The sequence below is a fragment of the Eulemur rufifrons genome, chromosome 28 (assembly GCF_041146395.1).
Source record: "Eulemur rufifrons isolate Redbay chromosome 28, OSU_ERuf_1, whole genome shotgun sequence".
In the NCBI taxonomy this organism is placed as follows: Eukaryota; Metazoa; Chordata; class Mammalia; order Primates; family Lemuridae; genus Eulemur; species Eulemur rufifrons.
In genome coordinates this window covers 41,320,875-41,345,811 of record NC_091010.1, presented here as the reverse complement: position 1 = coordinate 41,345,811, position 24,937 = coordinate 41,320,875, and the positions used below count along the sequence as shown (strand labels likewise).

The window sequence follows — 24,937 nt, the reverse complement described above, 5'->3', positions numbered from 1 at the left end:
AGTTTGAGTTTGAGGCTGCAATAAGCTATGATGGCACCACTGCACTCCAATCTGGGCAACAGAGTGAGACTCTACCTCTAAAAAGGAAAAAAATATATATAGTATCTAGGATCTGAGTAGTGGAGAGGTCATTTGCTAAAAGTGAGGGTATGTCAGTACTAAACATGGGCTGGAAGTGGTCAGTGGATTGGTGTGGAACGTTAGTAATCATACTAAGGCAGAGTACATGTTAAGTTTCCTAAACCGGCATTATCTGAGATGGGCAGATTCTTATCTGTCAGAAGCAGGGTATACATATGAGTGGAACTGAACCGTCAGGTGGAGATATATACACCCCTCTATAGAAATACAGGTTGAGCATCACAAATCTGAAAATTCTAAATCCAAAATGCTTCAAGGTTTGAAACCAACATGATGCTCAAAGGAGATGCTGAATTGGTAAGTGTAATGCAAATATTCCAAAATCTGAAAACAATCAAAATCTAAAACATTTCTGATCCCAAGTATTTCAGAGATACTCAACCTATATGAGTACTTATGATTTGCTTTCCTTGGAGGGCTACCTTGAGAGAATTAGTTACAGGTTGGTTGATAACTCTTCCTAGCCTTCTGTGGTTTGAATTAATTTTTAGAAAACACGATAAGTTTTTATTTTTATTTTTTTAAAGTTTTGGGGTCTTGCTCTTTTGCCCAGTCTAGAGTGCAGTGGCATAGTCTTAGCTTTTATCTGTGTAACATTTAGTTCTAAATTGATTACTGGAAGTGTCAAGTTTTATTTTTAAATCTTAACTGGGGTCTAAAATAAGTAATTATTAAAAGCTAGTTTTCGGCCGGGCGCGGTGGCTCACACCTGTAATCCTAGCACTCTGGGAGGCCGAGGTGGGCGGATCGTTTGAGCTCAGGAGTTCGAGACCAGCCTGAGCAAGAGCGAGACCCCACCTCTACTAAAAATAGAAAGAAATTATATGGACAGCTAAAAATATATATAGAAAAAATTAGCCGGGCATGGTAGCGCATGCCTGTAGTCCCAGCTACTCGGGAGGCTGAGACAGGAGGATCGCTTGAGCTCAGGAGTTTGAGGTTGCTGTGAGCTAGGCTGACGCCACAGCACTCACTCTAGCCTGGGCAACAGAGTGAGACTCTGTCTCAAAAAAAAAAAAAAAAAAGCTAGTTTTCAAATAATATAATAAGACCTGAGTTAAAAGATCTAGCATTTTAATTTTTTTTAATTTTTTAATTTGTATTTATTTATTTGAGACAGAGTCTTGCTCTATTGCCCTGGCTAGAGTGCAGTGGCATCATCATAGCTCACTGCAACCTCAAACTCTTGGGCTTAAGTGATCCTCCTGCCTCAGCCTCCCTGGTAGCTGGAGCTACAGGCATGTGCCACCATGCCTGGCTAATTTTTCTATTCTTTGTAAAAACCGAGTCTCACTTGTGCTCAGGCTGGTCTCAGACACCTGACCTCAAGTGATCCTCCTACCTTGGCCTCCCGGAGTGCTACGATTATAGGTGTGAGCCACCTCGCCTGGCCTTATTTCTTCTTCTTCTTTTTTTTCTTGTTTAAAAAAAATTTTTTTTAAAGGCTAGTCAAGTGAAGCAGAAGGAACAGATGAACCTAACTGGTTGTGATCAATTAGTTGAAACACCACTGCACTCGGACCAGCCGGCATACTTTAATAACTTTGGTGACTCTTGCTGTCTTTAAATGGACCTTCTATTTCTTATGGCCAGGATTGCATCAACAGAAATAATTGTTGCAGGACACACCCAGGAAGGCAGCCTCTTTAGTTTAGCACCTGTTTGTTATGGATAGCTACTTCTCAGTACTTAAGTGGTAATATTTCTAGGATGACTTGTGTGGTTGATATTTATAATATTAGCAATGCATATATCTTCCTCCTCCTCCTATTTTACAGTGTTTCATGATCTTTTCAAAAACTCTATTTTTAAGAACTTTTTATTGAAATATAATGTAAATGTTCAGCTTGATACAGTTTTACAAACTGAACATACCTGTATGACTAGCACATGACCAGAAGCACCCCGCCATTCTCCCTTCTAATTACTACCCCTACCAAGGGTAATGACTATCCTGACATGAAGGCATAGCTTGATTTTACTTGTTCTTGTATTTTATATAAATGGAAGGATACAGTATTTTCTCTTTTGTGTCTAGCTTCTTTCACTCAACCTTGTATTAGTGAGATTCTTCCTTATTTTTGTGCTTTATTCTATATTCCTTTTCATTGCTGTGTACTATTCCATTGTGTGACTATACAATTCATTTTTTTCATTTAAAAAATTTTTTCTTTAGAGACAGGATATCACTTTGTCACCTAGGCCCAATCATAGCTCAACTGTGGCCTTGAACTCCTGGGCTCAGGCGGTCCTCCTTCCTCATCTCTTGAGTAGCTAGGACTACTGCTATGTTCCACTACACCTGGCTGATTTTTTAAATTTTTTTTGTAGAGACAGGGTCTTGCTATGTTGCACAGGCTGATCTCAAACTCCTGGCCTCAAGGGATCCTCCCGCCTGGGCCTTCCAAAGTGCTGGAATGGATTATGGAAAGGGCCACTGCACCTGGCCTCTTTTCACTGTTGATGGGCATTTGATCATTTCTAGTTTGGGTTATTTCAAAGTGTTGCTATGAGCTATGAGCTTTAGTGTATAGTGCCAGTTTTTAACAATGGTTGTATTTCTGCAGCAGTGTGTGAGAGTTTGAGCTCACGCCTGTAATCCCAGTGACTTGGAAGGCTGAGGTAGGAGGATGCTTGAGCCTAGGAGTTCGAAGCTGCACAGAGCTGTGAACATGCCACTGCACTCCAGCTTGGTTAACAGAGTGAGACCCTCTCTCTTAAAAAAAAAAAAAAAAGAGAGAGAGAGTTTGGATTGCCCTATAACTTCTCTATCACTTGGTATTTGCCACTCTTCTCTCTCTCTCTCTTTTTTTTTTTTTTCATTTTAGCTATTCTGGTGGACATGTAGTAGTATCTCAGAAAATCTCCTGTGGGGAAAATTAGCTGAGAATTTGGAGCCTTTGGGGGCTTTTAATCTGTCACACCATTCTCATGCTGTCACCAAAGTATCAATGATAACTCTTCCCTTAGAGGCACTTAGTAGAGTTCCTCTGCTTGGGCCAAGTATGATCTTCAATCTGCACTCAGAATTAGCAAATATTCCCAGAAAAGAAAATGGGTGATGATCATCAGCTCAACTCACAGGGCTCTCTCCTCTCTGGAATTCCAGTTTATCCAGTCCTCATTGCTTCCACGACTCTCCAGCATCTTTGACAATGTTGTAATTCTTTTAGTTGTTGAAGTTGAATCAGTTTGCCATGACCCTACTCCATCCTACCCAGGAATGGAAGTTATCAGTAGATTCTTGAGATTGTCTATGTACACAATCATATTGCCTGTGAATCACGTTAGTTGTCTTCTTCCTTCCTTTCCCATCTTTATGTGTTTTGTTTCTTTTTCTTGCTTTATTGGATTGGTTAGAACTACCAGTGCAGTGTTGAATAGAATTGGTACTGGCATCCTGTTCATGGGGCAATGGGGGTGTTTACATTATTTCACTATCGAGTATGATGCTTGCTATAGTTTTTGTAGATATTCTTTTTAAGGTGAAGAAATTTCTTCCCTTTTGATTATAGTTTGCTGACTTAAAAAAAAAAAAAAGGACACAAATGGTTGTCGAATTTAAATGCCTTCCTGCATCTACCAAGAGGATTATGATATTTTTCCTTTTTTTCCTGTTTATGTGGTTTAATGTATACTTTGAAAAATAAGTCCCCCTTAAAGCCACCATGTCTACTGTAGTAATTATTTTCACGTTCCCTTTCACACATGAGACAGTTCTGTATAATCTCTCTCTCTTTATACCTATTATACATTTAATCCTGCCATATGTTTTCCTTTTTATGGACAATTTATAGTGAGATAACATGGTTCTCAGCTCAGGGACTCCTTTGGCAGATTAGAAGCATTCTTCCAGGTTCCTTCCAATACCACTATTTTATATGGGGAGGAAGGAGTAAAAAACTGAAAACTCTCCTTGGAGCATTTATTTTGACCTACTTTAATTTTTGTTTCCTGGTTTTTGTTACTTGGGATTGTAAGGGAAGATGAATGGGGTCAGGAAAGGACTGTGAGGGTGGTAACCAGGAGCTGGAAGAAAGCCATATATGATTTCTTTCAGCGCCACCTTCTGCTCCTCACCTTCTCACGCTTCCTCTTTCTGTAGTTCCAGCTTTGCCACAAATCAGCTGTGTGGCTGTGCTTGGGCAAGTCATTTAGCCACTGAGCTTTTGTTTCTCATCTGGGGTTGAGGAGGATGACCATGAACAGCTGCTATGACCCACCACTTAGGGAGAATGGAAAGATTAAATGAGCAGTTTATAAAGCATATGACACTTAAAAAAAAATGGGAATGATTGTTGGGATTAATTTTGTACAATGGCATCTATCCCACATTTTCTAACAGCCTAAAAACTCCATGTGAAACACCCCTCCCCCAGCTACAGCTGTAAGAAACTTTCTGTGATTCACTATGTGGCAAGAGGTATAAAATCGAGGTTTCATTCGTTTGCATAAACCTCTTTTTAAGGTCTCTATAAAGTATTCTGTCTTAAGCTTGTCACTTCTGGAATTAACAACCATTGATATGTGTGCACCAAAACTAAAACAAAATTTGCAAAAGTAAAGGGATTCCTTTACATTGCCACCACTCTACTTCATTTAAAGGTTCATTTCTTGATATAAACTTCCTTCCAGAGGTCTAGGACATAGAGTTGGAACTGCTGACATTCTGCCTGAAACACAGGCAAAGCATCTCTTCATGGGCAAATAAGAGTCACCTGACAGGATTTTATTTTATACCCACCTTTATGATCTAGCTGGTGTATGAAGTGAGGTATACCTGTCCGTACAACTGAAAGGCCATGGTTAGACGGTTCCCTGAGACATGTCGTTATTTTTTATTTCAAGTAACATTAATTAATAGTACTTGGGAATATGTAGTCTTAAACATTGTTACTATATTAAGGCATCCTACGGCTTATACCACCACTACCTTGACACCTTTATTTACCTCTGCCTTCTACAGGGAAGTGGGGATGTTTTGTGTGGTGAGGTTCTGATTCCGGGTATTTTCTCTCTGGGTTCCTCCTCCACATGCAGGAGTGCCGTAGGCCTTGACTTCCACCTATGGTTTTTGAGAGTGGGTGTGTGGATTCCACACAAGGGAGGTTTTGATTTATAATTCATTATTAGCATGATCACACACCTGTTCAGGTTTATAGGTTATCATTTCTAAATCAGGTCTAATTTTAAATTTGTGAGGGGAATATGGGAGAGGGGAGGGAGAGAAAGGCAAGTAAAATTTTACAATCTACTGTTACATAGGCTGTGAAACACTTAAAGAGATACGAGAAAAAGGCTGTAAAAGGTCATCTGAATAAAAGATTATTTGCATAATAAAATTTACTCTTGATATGGAATTTGGAAATGACCTTCATTTGGGAATTTGTTTTTACAAACCTGATATTTAGGACTTTACATGTCTTGGGCTGTGCTCTTTAAGTGGAGGTTCTGATTGTAGTTCATTAACATCAAGATTCTTGTTTTTTTCACTGTATTCATCATGCTTTTTTCTAATTGCCAGGCCTTGCTCGGGTATTCCCTTCTACTTTGATTGTCCCCTTGCCTTTTAATTTGGCATGCTACTACTCACCCTCTCCCTTCCTAGACAGGGTTAGGTGCACCCCTATCATAACTCCTGTAGTGCCCCAGGGACATCTTTGTCACTACACTTAAAATATAATGACCTGTTGTCATCTCTGACTCTGTCACTAGTCTAAGTTCCTTCACAACAGGGGCTCTGGTGCACTTAGCTCTGTAGTCAACGTGCAAAGTGCAGTGTCTGGACCTTAATAGGTCTCCTTAAATGTTTGTTTGGATGTGGAGGGTGAGGCTGGACACAGGACTAGGAGTTATGACTTTATGTGGCATGATCTTGGAGGACTGATTTAAGCTCCCTGAGCTTCAGTTTCCTTGTAGGTAAGATAAGAGGTCTAGCTCACCTGGGGGTCTTGTTAAAATTCGGATTATGGATAGATAGGTCTTTGCATTTATAACAAGCTCCCGAGGGGAACCAGTGCTACCAGTCCATGAACTTACAAAGGGCTAGGTAACATAAAATGACTCTTCCAGCTTTTACTTTCTGAGATTATAGTTGTTTTAAATTCTTAACAAAATCACAAAATATGTTATAGGTTACTAAACATCTCTGCAGTTTAGCAGAATGGTGAAAACAGACAATTCTGTGCTGCCTTATGAAGTTTCCAATGTATGATAATGTCCCTAAAATTGAAGGTAATATAATTACTCCTAAAATTTTGACTCTAACAGGTTAAAAATATCAAATAAATGTCTGGGAAAGCATTTGAGTTAGCACTAGCTTGTCATCTAAAATGTCAGAATGCTTGCTTATTGGAGAACATTGCGATAAATAAAATTACTGAAGGATTTATGCTAATGAGGGAGCTGAGGTAGATAGACAAGTGATCTTATGAGTATAAATACAGAGACAGGCAAGCTGTTGATGAATTCATCAGAGGAGGAGGAGGTGGAGGAGGAGTTCCCAGTCATTTCAGTCAGTTCTCCAGAAGGTGAGAATCAAATTGTTGTAGCAAGTGTTGGTGGATATGCTATAGGTAAAGCCGGACTGCCTGTGGATTGCTGGGAATGGGTCTTGTCTAAAAATGTTGCTACTGTTTCTTTTGGCATTTACTTCCTCAAGAAGTCATTTTTGATTTGGGAGCATTGCCAGCTTGGAAATTTATAGCTGTTCTTGATCCCTTGTACAAATGTCTAAAAGTAGTTGGACTAATTTTTATGTGTGACTTATAGAATAAATTCGTCTCTTTCAGCCACACCAGGAATATTAATGAGGTACAACTTTCGTGTCCAAATAAGTTGTCGTATATCCATGCCTGTGGTGGACTCTGGTCATTTATAAATGGTTCTTACTGGGCTGGAAATTCTCAATCTCTTGCTATTCTGTCTACCTACATCTTACTCTCTGTTTTACAATTCAATATTTTTTGTCTAAGAAAATTAAAATCTGGATAAAGGAAGTTGAAACCCTCAAAAAAGTACAGAATGTAGCCTTTAGTTGAGGTGGTTATCTTTATATAATAGTTTTTAACCTCCCACAAAACAAGACAGTTTATACTACCAAAGTGAACTATATTTCATCTCCCCACTACAGCTGTGGTTAGGACACAAGTTTTAGAGCATCATTATCATCATTACATTTTAATCATTTGTAATCCTTGGTTCCCCTGAATCAAACTGGCAGGGGCAAGCACAGTAAAAGGAGTTGGTTATAAACAGTGGCAATGGAATCAAAATAGCCCTTGGCTTTTGCTCCCACCTAGTGGAATCCATCATTAGAAGCCCAACCCTCTTCGTCCCCCTAGTAGAGCCTTGCGGAGGGGGAGTTTAGGCATTCTCTTTGGAGCCCACTGAGTTCTTACTGCTACCTTTTAATGCTGCCCTTCTTGCTGGAGGTCTTGATAGAGGCTGCCTCATGGCTTATTTAATGTTTTATTGTTGCTGAGTTAGGACTCATTTTTTAAAATAGCAATTTATATTAAACTTAAATGAAGGTTTCTGAAACAAACTATGTGTGTGCTGAAGGCATTTGCTGTAGTCTAAAGAGATTGTCTTTTGGGAAATATCTTAACCAGGACTGCTATCTGAGGTACCTTATGCCCCTCTTTGGAGTCTTAAATAGACCATTTCCTGTCACTCTGAGAATTATTCCTATTTGTTTATTTTTAACCACAAAACACCAGTTTTTAGATTTTGCACTTAGATATTTTCATCTCTTTTTGACATTGAACTTAAGTGGCTTATGATTAATGAAGTAGAAAAGAATTGTTAATAATGACTTTTCACTTCCAAATTGCTTTTGAATTTTCCGCTGGTGGCCTTATATCCCCAAAATGTTAATATTTTATGCTTTGTTTTTCAAGAAATTGTTTTTACTATAAATAGAGAAAGACCATGAGCACTGTGGATAGCATTATCTGTGTAAACCACTATGTGATTTTTAAAAACCAGTATTATACATTTAGTATGACCTACAATATTGATCTTTAAAATCCCAAATATTCTATCCTCAAGAGAAGACCTAGGAAATAGTCTTAATAGTAACAAACCTCTTTGGTTTATCAGTTGTTATTCAGATTAGATGAATAGTTACAGATGATTTCAGAGAGGAAGATATTCTGATAAAAGCAAACTAGATTATTCCCTCTCTTAATCTCTAGAGATTTTTAACACACAAAAAATATTTTATCCAAAATAATTGTATCCCTATTTCAGCTGCCTGTTATTTATTTGCCTTTAAATCTTGCTATCAGTCTTTAAGGAGCAGTCAGATCCACTTCTTTTTTCTTCCAGGAAGGAAGCAAATGTGCTAGCACAGGCTTATTTTTCCTCTGTAGTTTCAGATATGCTTTTGGCTTTGCCTGAGTGGTATATTAACCTGCCAGTAATAGCAGGTTAACTTTTTGTCTCTTAAGCAGCCCTCAGTATAGGCAAAAGTAACATCTACTCTACTGTCAAAAAAACATGCACACCCCAGACTCTGGAAAATCCCTTCATTGCACTAATATCAACCAGTACTCCTATAGGATTCTGTGTGCTGGCAGTCCTTTCCCATTTCTGTAACTCTAGCCTTCCTAGAGAAGAAAGAAGACTATCAGAAGGCCTTTGCAAGAGAATTTATGTAACATTTATGTTAAGATTGCCAGACTGTTCCTGTGCTGGCATTCAACTCTTACGCACATTACAAAGATTACTTGGGGTCCTTCTATCTTTTTGTTTGTTTGATGTCCTTGCTTTTGCTGCTATTGTGGGGCAGCCCAGGTCTTTTACTTTGTATTAGGAACTTCACAGGATTGTTCCCCAGTGGGGATTGTTTCCTGTGTTCTGAGCATGGGCATATCTACTCTACTCTTCCAGATCTACTCTATCTTGGAATATCATCAGGTTGAGCAATGTTTTGGCTGACCTAGTAATAATTCTTACACAACCTGTCACCTCACTCTAACAGATAGCTCTGAAACATGTATGAAAGAAAACTCCTTTCTAGGTCAGCGCACTAACCAACTCATGGCCCAATCCACCCAGTCTCAAATGCCTTGTCCTCTTCTAGGTACAAATATGGCTCCACAAAAACAATATTGTTAGCATTTCTCAGAAAGAATTAGGAGTAAGAGGCAGGAGAGGAATGAGTACACCCTGCAGACAGGCTATAAAAAGTTTCCTCCACACATTGTTTTATCTGATGACATATTATTATGGGTTTGCTTGATGTTATTCTTTGTCCTTTAAAAAAAAAGCTGTCACAAACCAACAATTAATAATTTTTTTCTTTTCAGTTTCCAAAAAAAGACTTACAGCAAAATGAATAATCCAGCTATCAAGAGAATAGGAAATCACATTACCAAATCTCCTGAAGACAAGCGAGAATATCGTGGGCTAGAGCTGGCCAATGGTATCAAAGTCCTTCTCATCAGTGATCCTACCACGGATAAGTCATCAGCAGCACTTGATGTACACATAGGTACAATTTAAAATTGTGAATTAAGCTTTGTTTAGTTTCATTGACCTAATGATGACATTTATTAGAACTTTCGATATAAATGTAAATAAAGACCCATTAGTTTTCAGTTCAATGTACCTTATTGCGTACCAGAACCCTTATATAGCTATTGGTAAACTAAAATTGTCCAAGTCAAATAATCTTACACTTACTAAGGGCATCTTATTAGGTTCCCACCTAAGGTGACCTAGCAGCAAAGAAATTCATTCCCATCCTTTACAGTAAAACAGTTGTGATTTTTCACTTTGGTACCCGTAATAGCATATTTCATAGATTTTTGTGTGCACATTTCTTCCACATTTAATTAGGTTGCTTCTTACCTATGTGTATAGTTAGTGGGGCAGTGTTTTCTTTTTTTCCTCTTAGAAAAACTTTTATTTAACTCAGTGGCATTTTAGAATTGAGAAATAAAGTATTATTAAACTAATAACTATTGCCTACCATAATACAGAGTGCTTTGTAAATATCATCTAATTTGTACTCACTTGACCCTTTAAGATAGGTATTATAGAACTAGTGACTAAGGCAAGATAGGTATTATAGAACTAGTGACTAAGGCAAGATAGGTAAAGTATTGTGGTTAATGTTTCATAGCCAGTAGAGCCACTAACCCCAAACCCGTGCTCTTAGCACTGTGCTATATGGTCTCCTGTAATACAATAAAACCATGACAAGAAAATTCTAGTTCTTATAAAACAGTGATTTCAACTCTTTACTTCCCTCCAGTGTGTGAGGAAACTAATGCTCAGAGAGGTTAAGTAATCTGCCCAAGTTTACCAACTAATTAATATCAAGAACAGGGGCTAGAATCTAGGTCTTCTGCCTACTCGTATACCTTTCTAAATAATACCATTTTAGAGCTGCCTATGCTTAACTTTCTCTGATTGTGTGGCTGGAGTTGTCATGCTAACAAAAATTCCAAATCATCTGTGTAATTCATCTGTGCTTACTAGCTTTGAACATAAAAAAAAGGTTCACTATATATGTATTTTCTCTTTCAGGTTCATTATCCGATCCTCCAAATATTGCTGGCTTAAGTCATTTTTGTGAGCATATGCTTTTTTTGGGAACAAAGAAGTACCCTAAAGAAAATGAATACAGCCAGTTTCTCAGTGAGCATGCAGGAAGTTCAAATGCCTTTACTAGTGGAGAGCATACCAATTATTATTTTGATGTTTCCCATGAACATCTAGAAGGTGCCCTAGACAGGTAATGATGAATGCCCTATGAATTATCCAATTTTGTATACTTAACCACATTAATAATAATAGTTAGTATTATTTTTACAAAGATGGCTTCACAGCTTTATAGTTTAACAAAAGGTTATTTTAACCAGCATTTTTCCCTCTGTTTTATAAAAAAGAAAAAATAACGAATGATGTCATATATTAACTTTATGGTAAAGGAAAAATAATGGCATGACTTTAAATCTGTCTTCAGGCCTACAAAATATTTTATTGACTTATAAAATTCTCACCAACCCTTCTCATTCTAATTGGTGTTACCTGTAAAGCACATGATGAAGAGTAACCTGTGATAGTGTCATGGATCTCTTTTCAAACATACTTCTTGTTCCAGAATGCTGGACCTTAAAAATATTCTGTTCTCCTTTACTTCCTTGCTTCTCAAGGAGATTTAGTGGATACAGAATGTTTTGACCTGCTATTTCAACCCTGGGGATATTTTGAAAGCATTTTCTGGAGCAAGCTCCATTAGGCCAATTTAATTTTTTGGTCAATTTTTTATACAGCTTACAATTTCTAATTTTTTGTTATATTGGTGATTTGATTCAGTATTCGAAGTGTAGTTTATCCTTGGTGACTTTTTATAGTTTTCTCTGTTTCTAAGGTGTAGTTCTGCAGCTTCTTTACGGGTCTGTAATAAAGTGTGACTTTGGAGTTTTAGTAATTTTCAGCTTTATATGCTTACTTATATTTTTTAAAAAAATTAACAGGGCAAAGGCATGGGTTTAGGATATGTGGCTGGGTCGAAGTAGTCTGCTTCCTACTTATTCTGTCTTATGTTTTAGTCTTTAGGCAGCAGCTTTGAGGTATAATCATCTTTTGTAAGTATTCCCAGAAGACTTCCATTAATGAGTTCCCTGGGATCATACACTGAATTTCATTTCCTGCTCTGCAAATGCTACAACAGATGTTCATATAATAGATATATGGTTGAGGATGTGTGTTACTTGGCTTAGAATAACTCACTTGAATAAGAGAATCATTTTAAAAACTTGATACTGTGTCATAAACATGACCCTTTATCTGGGCCCATCCAGCTTTGGTATGTAGCTATTAGGCACTTCCCCTGCCTTGGTGTATTGAGATAGGTAAAAGGTTACATGTCCAGAAATTCTCTGTTTCCATACATCTTTGATTATAGATTCCAGATAGATGGAGTTTCCTTTTGGATTGGTATGTGTAAAGTACTTAGCACAGTATCATATTCACTTACTTGAAATAAGTATCAAGTAATGATAATGGACTCTGACAGCTGGACTGTGAGGTGTAGTAACTGAGATGTTTATAGACTCAGTGGTCTCTTAGGCCCACTGAATAGTAGTCCCATTCAGAGCTTCCACTCTCGGCTTCTTCTGAATTCTGAGTCTTGTTCTTATAAGGTGGGATATAAAGTTTCTTAAAAGGAATTGGTACATGAAATTGTGACTCAAATTGCAATCTAATATAGAAGAATTAATTTATTATATTAACTAAAGATATTTTAGTTAAACTTTGGTGCTCTTAAAGTGTAGCCTCAAGACAAGCATATTGGTTACTTATGTTAAAGTTATATACCATGTTATTTGTTGAATCACTGCTTATTAAAAATTTATAGATTGTTTCTGTTACTATTTCATAAAAGCTCATAATCATGGTTTAGTCAAACTACTATGTCATATTTCAGATCTCTCACTGCATTATTTTTTTCTACTAATTAAATTTTGTTTTTCTCCATAAGAAGAAAAGATATTCAAATTCAGTCTTTTAAAAGTTGGTTACTTAATTTGTTTGTTCTAAGGTGCCTAAGTTTTACTGAAATTGCACCTAAGACTGTAAATTTAGGATTTGCTTAAGAACACTCACGTGCCTGCATTTTCTTTGTGTGTGTGTGTTATATTTTTTGGTTATATTTATTGTTTGTTTATATTTTCACTAATTATTTAGCATCTCTAGGATAGATTAACTCCTCTGAATTGACATGTTTTATGTTTCAGAAATACTTTTAAAAGGCCATCCTTTTAAAATGACAGTTTTCAAGTTGTTAATTATGTTTTATACCCTTAGGTTTGCACAGTTTTTCCTGTGCCCCTTGTTTGATGAGAGTTGCAAAGACAGGGAGGTGAATGCAGTTGATTCAGAACATGAGAAGAATGTGATGAATGATGCCTGGAGGCTCTTTCAGTTGGAAAAAGCTACAGGGAATCCTAAACACCCCTTCAGTAAATTTGGGACAGGTTTGTCAACAGCTGCTTTCATGTATTAGTTCTCTTTGACCTCATTTAAACCCATGGCCTCTTTGCATAGTATTATATTTTACAGTTCAGGATAAAAGGTTTCAGAATTCCCCATTCCTGTTTATATCCGATTCAAATGGGGTTTAAATTTTAAGGAGCAGAGCAGTTAAAGTTGTGAAGAGATATTAACCAGCATTTTAAAGGGAAAAGATCATAGATCCTTTTATTCTGAAGTCTACTTTCCCATTGGAAGTGCTTTTTTTAAAGGCTCACTTAGGCTGGGCACAGTGGCTCACGCCTGTAATCCTAGTACTCTGGGAGGCCAACGCAGGATGATCACTTGAGCTCAGGACCAGCCTAAGCAACAGTGAGACCCTGTCTCTGCTAAAAATAGAAGAAATTAGCTGAGCATGGTGGCATGCGCTTGTAGTCCCAGCTACTCGGGAGGCTGAGGCAAGAGGATCACTTGAGCCCAGGAGTTTGAGGTTACAGTGAGCTATGATGACTCCACAGCACTCTAGCCCAGGTGACAGAGTGAGACTTCTGTCTCAAAAAAAAAAAAAACAAGGCTCACTTAAAGGCTTGTTGAATCCTCCTACCCCTTTTGCCTCCACTGCTGCCCTTCCGGGTACACAGCTTCTGCCACGGGAATAGCCATGTGGGAGACAGTATACTGTAGAAGACAAACAAGGGCCTTGGTCTCAAAGTGCTATTATTTCTGGAAGATAAGAGGTGACAGGGAGTAGAGTTAAATAAAAGTGGAAATTTTTGATTTTATAACTGTATCCTTTTTCTTAATTCAATTTTTTGTTAAAAAGTACTTGTTTAATAATTATTTAAACAGTACAAAAGTATTTAAAGTAAAAAATAAAAGTAAAACCATGACGTCTCTCTCTTCCTCATCCACTCCTGCCAGTCCCACTCACCAGAGATAATCATTGTTAACAGGTTACTATGCTTTTAAAATATTGCTTTGGGCATTATAAAGTTGCATAAGAATAATGATAATAGATTGTTTAATGCATTTATAAATTTATGCTTGTTTTTAAAGTTAATTTTGGGAGCTTTTAAATAGTATAAATATAGCTTTCTTTTTTGGATACCATTCAAATATATCTAACAGCAGCCAGAAAAATTAGTGTGGCTTTACAGAATTAGAAGGAATCATCAAAAATTTCAAGTAGAAGCAGTGATATTATATTATTTAGATATAGTACTTGGCACTCAATAATAGCCTCATTGAATGAATACTGGGGTCCCTAAAATGTCTATGTAATGCTGAATTGTTTGAAAAGTGGTTTTTGTGGAGAACATTAGCATACATGGTATGTCAAGAAGGGAGCGTGAGGTCTTTTTGTTTTTTGTTTTTTTAAAGAGACGGGACCTTGCTCTGTTGCCCATGCTGGAGTATAGTGGCACGATCATAGCTCACTGCAGCCTTGAACTCTTGGGCTCAAGTGATCTTCCTGCCTCGGCCTCCCGAGTAGCTAGGACTAGAGGTGCATGCCCCCACACCCAGCTAATTTATTTTTATTTTTGTAGAGACAGGGTCTTGCTATGTTGCCCAGGTTCGTCTTGAACTCTTGGGCTCAAGTGATCCTTCAACCTCAGTCTCTTAAGTAGCTGGGACTACAGGTGTGTGCTACCACACCTGGCTAATTTTTCTATTTTCTGTAGAGATGGGGTCTTGCTCTTGCTCAGGATGGTCTCGAACTCCTGGCCACAAACAATCCTCCTGCTTCTTCCTCCCAAAGTGCTAGAATTATAGGGCTCTGGAACTGAGGCTTTTAGAATCTTCATTTGTAGAAAAGAGAGGCACCATCAATACTCAAATTTCACCTTGATACAAGAGAATTTCAAACCATTCCCCAGCAAAGGCTCCCCCCACCACCGCCCCCCAAGAAGTTGGAACTATGGATACATTTAAGAGCACCTGAACCCCTAAGGTAGAGTGAGAGGATGTCTCAAGACCTCTCTGGGCCGTAGAGCAGATCTGGAATTGAACTGAGTATTTAGTGAGAAACTGAGAGGACTAACTAAGAACCTGGAAACTTAGATAGTAGGCTACTTATAGTGAGTATGAATACACATGATTGCTTTGTGACTAGAAAAAGATTAATGAGCATTTGCCAGGCTGTTTCTTGAAAACTCTGTTTTCACAGGATCTGTTGATTTAAGCATTCTGGGGCATGAATCTTAACTCAGAGTACTGTGCAGCACTACTGAGCTAAAGACTGGGTCTGAGAACGCCATCTGGTGGCTTTCTGTAGACATCCAATTTAGTGAAAAAGGAACTTTTCCAATGCCAATTCATCAGACATTATAAAAACACAAGGAAATAAATAAGCCTCATCAAGAACATGTTGTACCATAGTTTTATCTCTGCAGAAGAAAGACAAGATTTCATGTAGTAGTTAGTGTAAGCAGGACCAATAATAAAAATTATGAGGTTTAGGATGTGATGCCATTTTGGAGAGACGCCAATCATTGTAATTTCATCTCTCAGTCCCTAATTTACAAGGTCTTTATTAGAAAGGTATTATTTAGAGAATTTGACAATTTCTTTTGATGTGAATATTTTATCCTAACTAAATTAGTTATTAAAATTTCATGAGAACTCTTAGTGGTACATTGCATATATCACTTGAGATTTATAAAAATAGCATTGTATCCTATTTTTACCAGTCTAGATCACATCCATGAGAATTCACATCACAAATTTAATGCTTCAGCCCAAAATAGTAAATTTCTTTCCATGAGTAACTTGGCAAGTTCCAAAAAGATCCCTCAGTCGCTCTGTTCAATTAATTATGGAGCACATAGGGAATTGAAAATTAAAGTAGTGTGAATGGAGGCCATGTGGATCACATTTTATCCTGTAAGTGCTTATAATACTTATTATCCCATAGGGATTTTAAGAAGTATAATTTTTATAAAGCACTTTTAGTTCCTTAGGGAAAATTCTGTAGTTTTAAATGTTACTGTTCATACTATACTGTCCTGTTTATCCACCTTATAGTCAAACATATTTGACTAATTATGTATATTAGTTAGAACTGTTTTTATGTTATTAGCAATGTCAGTAATAATTATAAAACTTTAAAGTCCACGTAGTTTGCTTTTTCTAAGTATTGCCTTTTCTTCCCTTTCAGGTAACAAATATACTCTAGAGACCAGACCAAACCAAGAAGGCATTGATGTAAGACAAGAGCTACTGAAATTCCATTCTACTTATTATTCATCCAATTTAATGGCTATTTGTGTTTTAGGTCGAGGTAAGAACCCTTAAAATTTTTCATAGAATTGCATAATCTAAGTTTTCCATTTTGTTTTTTTTGTTTTTTTGTTTTTTTTTCAAAATATTGGAAGGCAGATGTAAGATACAACTGTTTCTCTGCTCAGCGTCTTTTGAAAATGATCTTGTTGAAGAATACATGGGTGGGGATTTTTAATTTTAACTCATGTGTTCCAAAAAGAAGTTTGGATGGTTTTAAATGGAGACCTATCATTGATATTTACAGAGTATTCTTGGGTGAACTTTTTAAGCCTATGATAACATCCATTTTTATTGCTTTTATGCCTCACTGAATGAAATATATTTGAATTATCTTAAGTATTTAATAACTTAATGGGCTTATGGGATTTTGGATCAGGGTATAATCTGTTTTATATGTCCCTAGGTTCTAAAAGGGTTTTTTCTCCTTGCCTTCTCAAATCTGTGGAATGCCATGCTGTCTATATCATGTTATCTTAGGGAGTATTTCACCCTATTGTTTCTGTACTTGTCCATTAAATAAATTCCCCTTCCTCCCCCAAAAAAACAAAACAAATAAATAGAGACCTGAAGAAAATATAAATTACTACTCTAGTAGATGCTATAAGCAAATAAAAGCAAGGGAAGGAAGTATAAAAGAAAAGATTGACCATATAACAACACAAAAAACTGGAAACAAACCTAAAAAGTAGATGATGATAAACTGGGGAAACTATTTGGAATATAAACAGCAAAGGTTTGATTTTTAAAATGCAAATTAACTAATGATAATGTATTGTTTCCCCCTGTTAAATTCCGTACTTTGGGAGTTTTTTTAATTTGTTTTATTTTAAGTAATACCCACTATGGATATGGGTGCTCTTTTGTATTGATTGTAGTGGTATCAATTGTGCTAGTCTTTCTGCAGTTTAACAAGATCATCCTTAAAAGGTATATACACATTTTTGCTTCTAAAAATATTAATACAATAAAAGGAAATAATCAGAGTTCAAGTGTGATGTAAAAGGATGTTTCTGTCAGCATAGTATATATTAGTGAGAAGTTAGAAATAATCTAAATATATAAATAAGAGATTGGTTAAGTAACTGATTTTATAACTATAAAATGGAACATCTTGTAAAAAAGGTAGCATCCCTTCTTCTACTATTCTATCCTCTTCCTATATTCCTTTCTTTTTTCCTTTCCTTTTCCCTTTCCCTTTTCCTTTTTCCTTTTTTCTTTCCTTTCCTTTCCTTTCCACAGGGTCTCACTCTGTCACCCAGGCTGGAGTACAGTGGCGTGAGTGATCCTCCCACTTCAGCCTCCAAAATGGCCAGGACTACAGGCACATGCCACCACACCTGGCTAACTTTTTCATTTTTTTGTGGAAGTAAAGTCTCACTATGTTGCCTAGCTAGTCTTGAACTCCTGGCCTTAAGTGATCCTCCAACTTTGGCCTCACAAAGTGCTGGGTTTGCAGGCATAAGCCTGCCTGCTTTATTTTGCTTTATAACATTTATTACCACCTGAAGTATTAAATATTTGTTTTTGTTGTGCACTCTACCAAAATATAAGTTACTTGAGAACAGAAACTTCATTTTGTCCACTGCTTTATCCTCAATAAAGTGAATTCATCCTTGGCATATCATAGTTGCTTAGTAAAATATACTGAATGAATAAACAGTTTTATGAAAGCATTTTCATACCATGGGAAAATAGTCTTAATATATTAAATAGAAAACAAAAGCACTTTACAAAAGCACTATGTCCTAGATGGTCCCATTTTTAAGATTTATAAAAAATTCTAATAGATACATGGTATAGATATGAAACAAAATGGAGGCTGGGCACAGTGGCTCATACCTATAATCCTAACACTTTGGGAGGCTGAGGCTGGAGGATTGCTTGAGACTAGGAGTTCGAGACTAGCCTGGGCAACATAGTGAGACCCCCATCTCTACAAAAAATTTAAAAATTAGCCGGGCATGATGGTGCTCACGTGTAGTCCTAGCTACTCTGGAGGCTGAGATGGGAGAATTGCTTGAGCCCAGGAGTTTTAGGTTGCAGTGAGCTATGAGCACACCACTGCACTCCAACCTGGGTGACAGATCGAGACCCTGTCTCAAAAAAAAAAACCAAAAAAAAAAAACCCCACACAAAACAGAGAAACATATATGAGAAAGTTAATATTGTGATATAGTAGTAAAGAACTCATACGCTAGAATCCAACAGCCTGGCTTTGAATTCCAAATATACTACTTACTTAGCTATGTGGCTGTGAGGTAACAAAGTTACTTCAGTTCCCTAAACTTTAGTTTTTGCATTTGTAAAATGGAGGTGGTACCTCATACCTGTTTTGAGGTTTAATTGAGGCAATATAAATAGTGTTTAGCATAGTACTTGGCACATAGCAAATACTCCATAAATGATAGCCACTCTAGCATCTCATAATTGTGAGATTATGGTACTTCCGTCATCTTTTTCCTTTTGTTTCTAAGTTTTTTGCTATTGACAAATGTTTTGCAGTTAGAAAATAAACTATCGGGCCGGGCGCGGTGGCTCACACCTGTAATCCTAGCACTCTGGGAGGCCGAGGTGGGCGGATCGTTTGAGCTCAGGAGTTCGAGACCAGCCTGAGCAAGAGCAAGACCCCATCTCTACTAAAAATAGAAAGAAATTATATGGACAGCTAAAAATATATATAGAAAAAATTAGCCGGGCATGGTGGCGCATGCCTGTAGTCCCAGCTACTCGGGAGGCTGAGACAGGAGGATCCTTTGAGCTCAGGAGATTGAGGTTGCTGTGAGCTAGGCTGACGCCACGGCACTCACTCTAGCCTGGGCAACAGAGTGAGACTCTGTCTCAAAAAAAAAAAAAGAAAAGAAACCATCTAGGCCAGGTGCAGTGGCTTACACCTGTAATCCTAGCACTTTGGGAGGCTGAGGTAGGAGAATCACCTGAGGCCAGGAGTTCAGGACCACTTGGCCAACATAGTGGGACCCTGTCTCTACAAAAAATAAGAAAAATTATCTGGGTGTGGTGGCGCACACCTGTAGTCCTAGCTGTACGGGAGCAGTGAGCTTTGATTGAGCCACTGCACTCCAGCCTAGGTGGCAGAGCGAGACCTCATCTCTTAAAAAAAAGAAACGAAACGATATACATTTTAAGTTGAACCAGGATATAAAATGAATTCAAGGAGTAAGGCCAATTTAAAAAAGCAGACTTTATAAAACTGTGTGCTGCTAAAGGTAGGTGGGCCTAGAATGTTAAATATCACTTGGTATTTAAAGCCCAGTTCTGGGAATAGGTGCCTAACCTGTATGTTTTTTTCTGTGTTTTATTTCAGATAAAACATATGATTTCAGTAAACATTTATTGGGCAAGTGACAGTGGCAACAGATGAATAAAACATGAGCCCTGTCCTTAGCGTGTTCTTAGTTTGGTAGAAGTGACAGAATATGCATCTAAAAGAAATAAGATGTTTCAGTTTCCTGATCCATACATGTCACTCTCCTATTGTGACTGACTTCCTGCACTAAGCTCAGGAGACTTGATGAAGGCTCTGGGAGAGGTGTCTTTACAGTACAAAGGTGTGAGGAGGAAACTGAATCTCTTAGACTAGGATCTCTCTATTAATCTCTTAGGATTAATAGATAATCTGTTCCTCTTTCTGGGGGGAAGGGAGAGGAAGAGTAACCATGTGGAAGGATTTCTGTCACAAGGGCACAAAAAAGTTTTTCTCTTCTTACCTGGAGCCATCCCTCTAGTTGTGGCAGCACGAGTTGCCTGAACACTTGTTAAATAGGTAACAATCAAGTGCAAACACTGAGGTTTCCAAGCTCTGATGATATGAAGATGAACAGGACTCAGTTCCCTGATCTCTGGTAGCTTGATTTAGTGGGGAAGACAGACTGCAATATTGTTTAGCTCCCTTACCTTTAAAAAGCTACACTGTGAATTTATGCTTTTAGGATAGAAATATGCAAGACAAAAGGCACATCTGGTAGAACCTTACTCTAAAGGGCCTTGTTGTCATCAGTACTTCAAGTCAGCAAACCTTTGTTGATAGCTTACCTTGTTTCAAGTCATATGTCTCATCTGTGCATGAAGATGTCTCTGACTTCTCTTGCTCCAAATATATCCCCTCCATTCCTAAGTTCACTTGTCATATGACAAGCAGCCACTTATCTGCCTTTTATTTGGCTCTTGGACATGTTGGGGTCCTTCATACATGTCACAAAAATTGACATAAAAATAGATATATTTTATAAATAAAGTGCAAATGTCCACATTCATAGGCATAAAACATTTCATGCCATATAAAGGCAATTCTCAAATAGTGATTAAGTGTCCTCTAGAGAGTTCATGGAAAAGTTCAAAATGGGTCATAGACTACCAGGGGAAATTTTTTATTTGATTCAAATGCTTAGTGACAGTAACAAGGGATGAATGTTTATACCATTTATAAATAACCTATTTTTGAGTAGACAGAATCAAGGTGAGTGATTATCTTGTTTATAAAGAGATAAGGTTTTTTATACTCTTTTCTTTTTAGAATAACAATAATATGTGCACCTGGAAAAAAATTTATCCCACGCAGGCATAAAATAAAAAGCAACTTGTTCTTATTCCATCCTATAACCACTATGCCCTCTCCCCAAAGACCGTAACTCATTTCTTGTTATACTTGCAAAAGTTGAATTTTGGTAATATGTTTTTATATGTGTCTTTTAAAAACATTAAATTATATTACATGGCATTGTTTTATAGCCTGCAGTTTTCACTTAATAAAGCTTTGAGATATTTTAGTATCAGCACATACAGATCTATCCCTCATTAATGGATGCATAAAATTCCAATGTATCAATGTTTCATAATATCCACATATTTATAGATGTTTAAGTCATTTCCATTTTTGTTATAAACAGTTCTGCTACATATATTTATATATGTATAGTTTTGCAAACTTTTGCAAGTAAAACCCTTTACAAAAGAATATATGTAGGTGAAAACATAAAAGAACATCACTTAAGTGGCCGTATAATTTTATCAGTAATTGAAAGTCTTTGAGTGACTTTGGCACATTATGGTACAGAATCATATCATGTTAGACCTTCGAAGAGACTTGTGATCATCTTACTCAATTTCCTTATTTTACAGAGCTTGGAGTGGTTAACCAGTTTGTCCAAGTAGTCAGTTAACATGGGTAGTGAAGCTGGGGTTAGAATCCCAGTTCCCTGGGATTCTCCTCTCTCAGGATTCTTTTCACCATTGTACTATTTCCCCACAAAATCAACCACTTATAAACTCTAACATTTGACTTTTAACAATGTGCTTAGACTGTCTATTTGTAAGGTGTATGTTATAATCTCTCTTCTAATAGTTCAGTAAATGCCTGTTGGGAATCATAGTCAGTCATTTTCCCAAATGCAACTAATTATTATATTATTGTCTCTAATATTTTCTATTTAATTTAATTTTTATTTATTTATTTATTTTGAGACAGAGTCTCACTCTGTCTCTCAGGTTAGAGTGCAGTGGCATCATCATGGCTCATTGGAACCTCAAACTCCTGGACTCAAGTGATTTTCCTCCCTCAGTCTCCCAAGTAGCTGGGACTATAGGCACACATCACCATGCCTGGCTAATTTTTTTTCTATTTTTTGTAGAGACAGGGTCACGCTCCTGCTCAGGCTGGTCTCAAATTCCTGGCCTCAAGCAATCCTCCCACTTCAGCCTCTCAAAGTATTAGGATTGCAGGCATCAGCCACCATGCTCCACCTTAAATTTATTATATCATTTGTGAAATTTTATTGTGAATAGTATTTGTGAATATTTAATTTTAAGACTGCAAAAAGGTAGATATTTACAGAACATCAAAGAAGAAAAAATAAATTTTAATTTAAAAAAAGGTAGCTATGTGTGAGGCACAGTCATTATCAGTATTGCTTAGCAGCTTTCAAAGTTATAGAGGCACTGATAGGATTTGACTGAATGATTTATCCTTATCAAATGCAATTTGTAAAAAGAATTCTAGGTTTTCCTTTTAATGGTCTGGGCACTTTTGAGGACAACCTAGGATCTTAAATACTACCTGTCATATGTTATGATTAGTTTAAGTTCTGTTTTATCTGTTTCTTTTTTGTAGAATCTTTAGATGACTTGACTAATCTGGTGGTAAAGTTGTTTTCTGAAGTAGAGAACAAAAATGTCCCATTGCCAGAATTTCCTGAACACCCTTTCCAAGAAGAACATCTTAAAGTAAGTGCATGTATTTCAGGTATTTTGTCTTTTTAATTTATGGACATAATATATACCTGGTTTAACAGAGAATAAGTGAAAAATTTTGGAGGTTTCAGTATTTATGTAGTTTTTAATATTTGGCAGGATGATCAAGTCTGTTTTACATTTATTAGGAAAATGAATCACCAAAACAATATCAACATGTTCTGATCTTTGCATGCTAAAAGTAGTTTTGGTAGCTGTAGCCCTGGTAGATTATTGAAGCCATTGGCCAGTGCCAGAAGGCAAGCCACCAAAACTATAGTGGCATGGTCCAGGGGACCACACATGTACTGCATGCCAGTGGTAATGAAATTCCATTAAGAGCCTGGTCATTTATTTCTTTGTGGTTGATATGATTTTCTCTGGCAATTGATTTGCTCTTAAATTTGGGATTCTTCCATGAAAATCAGTATTGTTCTTAGTTTGTAAATATTTTATTCAGTAGAAATTGTAAAAATCTTTTATGATTTCTTTGGGTTTTTCCCCACAGCAACTTTATAAAATAGTACCCATTAAGGATATTAGGAATCTTTATGTGACATTTCCCATACCTGACCTTCAGAAATACTACAAATCAAATCCTGGTCATTATCTTGGTCATCTCATTGGGCATGAAGGTCCTGGAAGTCTGTTATCAGAACTTAAATCAAAAGGTAAGTCTCCTGGGCAGCAGCTTCTGAGTGTAGTACACCACCACATCTTTTTACTCTGGCTCTCATTTTTTCCTAAATATATTCCTGTGAATGCTTTTAGATGGAAGTGTTTTGGGTCAGTCAGTAAGGTGGTAGTTGTTGGTGTGCTTTTGTCTTTGGGTTTTTTTCCATAATTTGTTTTACCCTTCAGTATGGAACAGTGAAGATTAGATATTAGATACTTCAAAAGATAATCATAATGCGTGTTTTAAATGAGAAAGAGGTTAAAAAGTAAAAGCCCACATTATATATTCTTTACCATCTCTGTGAATGTCAGAATACATTATTTATTTGCTTGCCCTTATCCATCACATCAGAAGGGTTTAATAGGATCTAGTCAATAGATGGTTCCCAAGCCTCCTCTCAAGTCGTGGTCTTTGCTTTTACATAACACTTAAGCACAGTAGTCTACTCCCGATTGGGAACTGATTTGAGGAGTCTTCAGAAAAGACCCCAACCCCAGAAATCCGTTAGTCTTCCACATCATCTAAAACTGCTTTTCTGAACTGATTTTTTTCCCCCAGACTTTTCTACAAGAGGTCCATTCTGATCTCTTGGGTACATACAGTAGGAAATTTTGAAAAATTTCTTGTCTTGAAAGAAGCCACACATGCAATCATGTTGATTTCCTTTGAATGTTGCAGGCTGGGTAAATACTCTTGTTGGTGGGCAGAAGGAAGGAGCCCGAGGTTTTATGTTTTTTATCATTAACGTGGACTTGACTGAGGAAGGATTATGTAAGTATTGATTGACCTTTTTCCTTTTGAATGAAAATTGACTTTGTATGATTTTTTTTTTTAACTTCTTTATGCTGTGGATCTGTTTTATGTTGAAAAGCTATAAACACTTTAATTCATACAATTTATCCATTGTATTTTTCATGTGTAACTTAGCCTTTGTTTCATGGATGATTTCCCCCCTTAATAACCGATCATTATGTTGTGATTGTTAAATGTGTACTTGGCTTTTTATTTGCTCATTTACTGCCCTGACACCCCTTCTGTCACATATCCATGAGCCCAGAGGGCCGTGAGTGGGATACCTAAAACCAGTCTCAGGGAGGTGAGGACTCCATTTTCTAAGAGGGACCATCTTCCACTTACTTGACTTTACCTTAGGAGTGAGCTCACTGCTTTGAAGGATTCAAGGACTGAATGGTTTTTAAGTGTGCCCCTTTTTTCCAGTACATGTTGAAGATATAATTTTGCACATGTTTCAATACATTCAGAAGTTACGTGCAGAAGGACCTCAAGAATGGGTTTTCCAAGAGTGCAAGGTACTTTTGTTTCACCAAAGTTTTCTTAAGGAATCTATTTTTCAAAAATAAATACATGTGAATTAATTTAAATTTAAGGCCCAGTTAAACTTTTAAAGTTTTTTTTTTTTTCCTAACTAAACTCTAAAATTTTGCAATGCATAGTAGTATTAGTTAAGGCTTAGTTGTGCTAGTCTGATTTGGTACTTGGGGCACAATTAAGGGTTAAGGCATCATGTAGCCTTTTTTAGGAGGGAAAAGGGAAGAAATCAGATTGCTTTTCCATCCCTCAGAAGAAAACCAGCAGTTTCCTGAG

At 37.0% G+C, this 24,937-nt stretch overlaps 1 protein-coding gene across 3 annotated transcripts in view; it reads left to right on the top strand.

Annotated features, from left to right (window-relative positions):
* IDE (insulin degrading enzyme) overlaps positions 1 to 24,937 on the top strand; it is an 81,330-nt gene that overhangs the window by 17,916 nt on the left and 38,477 nt on the right. For 2 of the 3 annotated variants that reach the window (XM_069461124.1, XM_069461123.1), the window contains exons 2-9: positions 9,456 to 9,640; positions 10,681 to 10,888; positions 12,967 to 13,136; positions 16,289 to 16,411; positions 22,538 to 22,650; positions 23,165 to 23,327; positions 24,011 to 24,103; positions 24,551 to 24,642. In XM_069461124.1, the coding sequence (XP_069317225.1) occupies positions 9,456 to 9,640; positions 10,681 to 10,888; positions 12,967 to 13,136; positions 16,289 to 16,411; positions 22,538 to 22,650; positions 23,165 to 23,327; positions 24,011 to 24,103; positions 24,551 to 24,642 (1,147 nt within the window). The remainder of the gene's footprint in view (positions 1 to 9,455; positions 9,641 to 10,680; positions 10,889 to 12,966; positions 13,137 to 16,288; positions 16,412 to 22,537; positions 22,651 to 23,164; positions 23,328 to 24,010; positions 24,104 to 24,550; positions 24,643 to 24,937) is intronic. The other variant, XM_069461126.1, reaches the window with a different exon arrangement.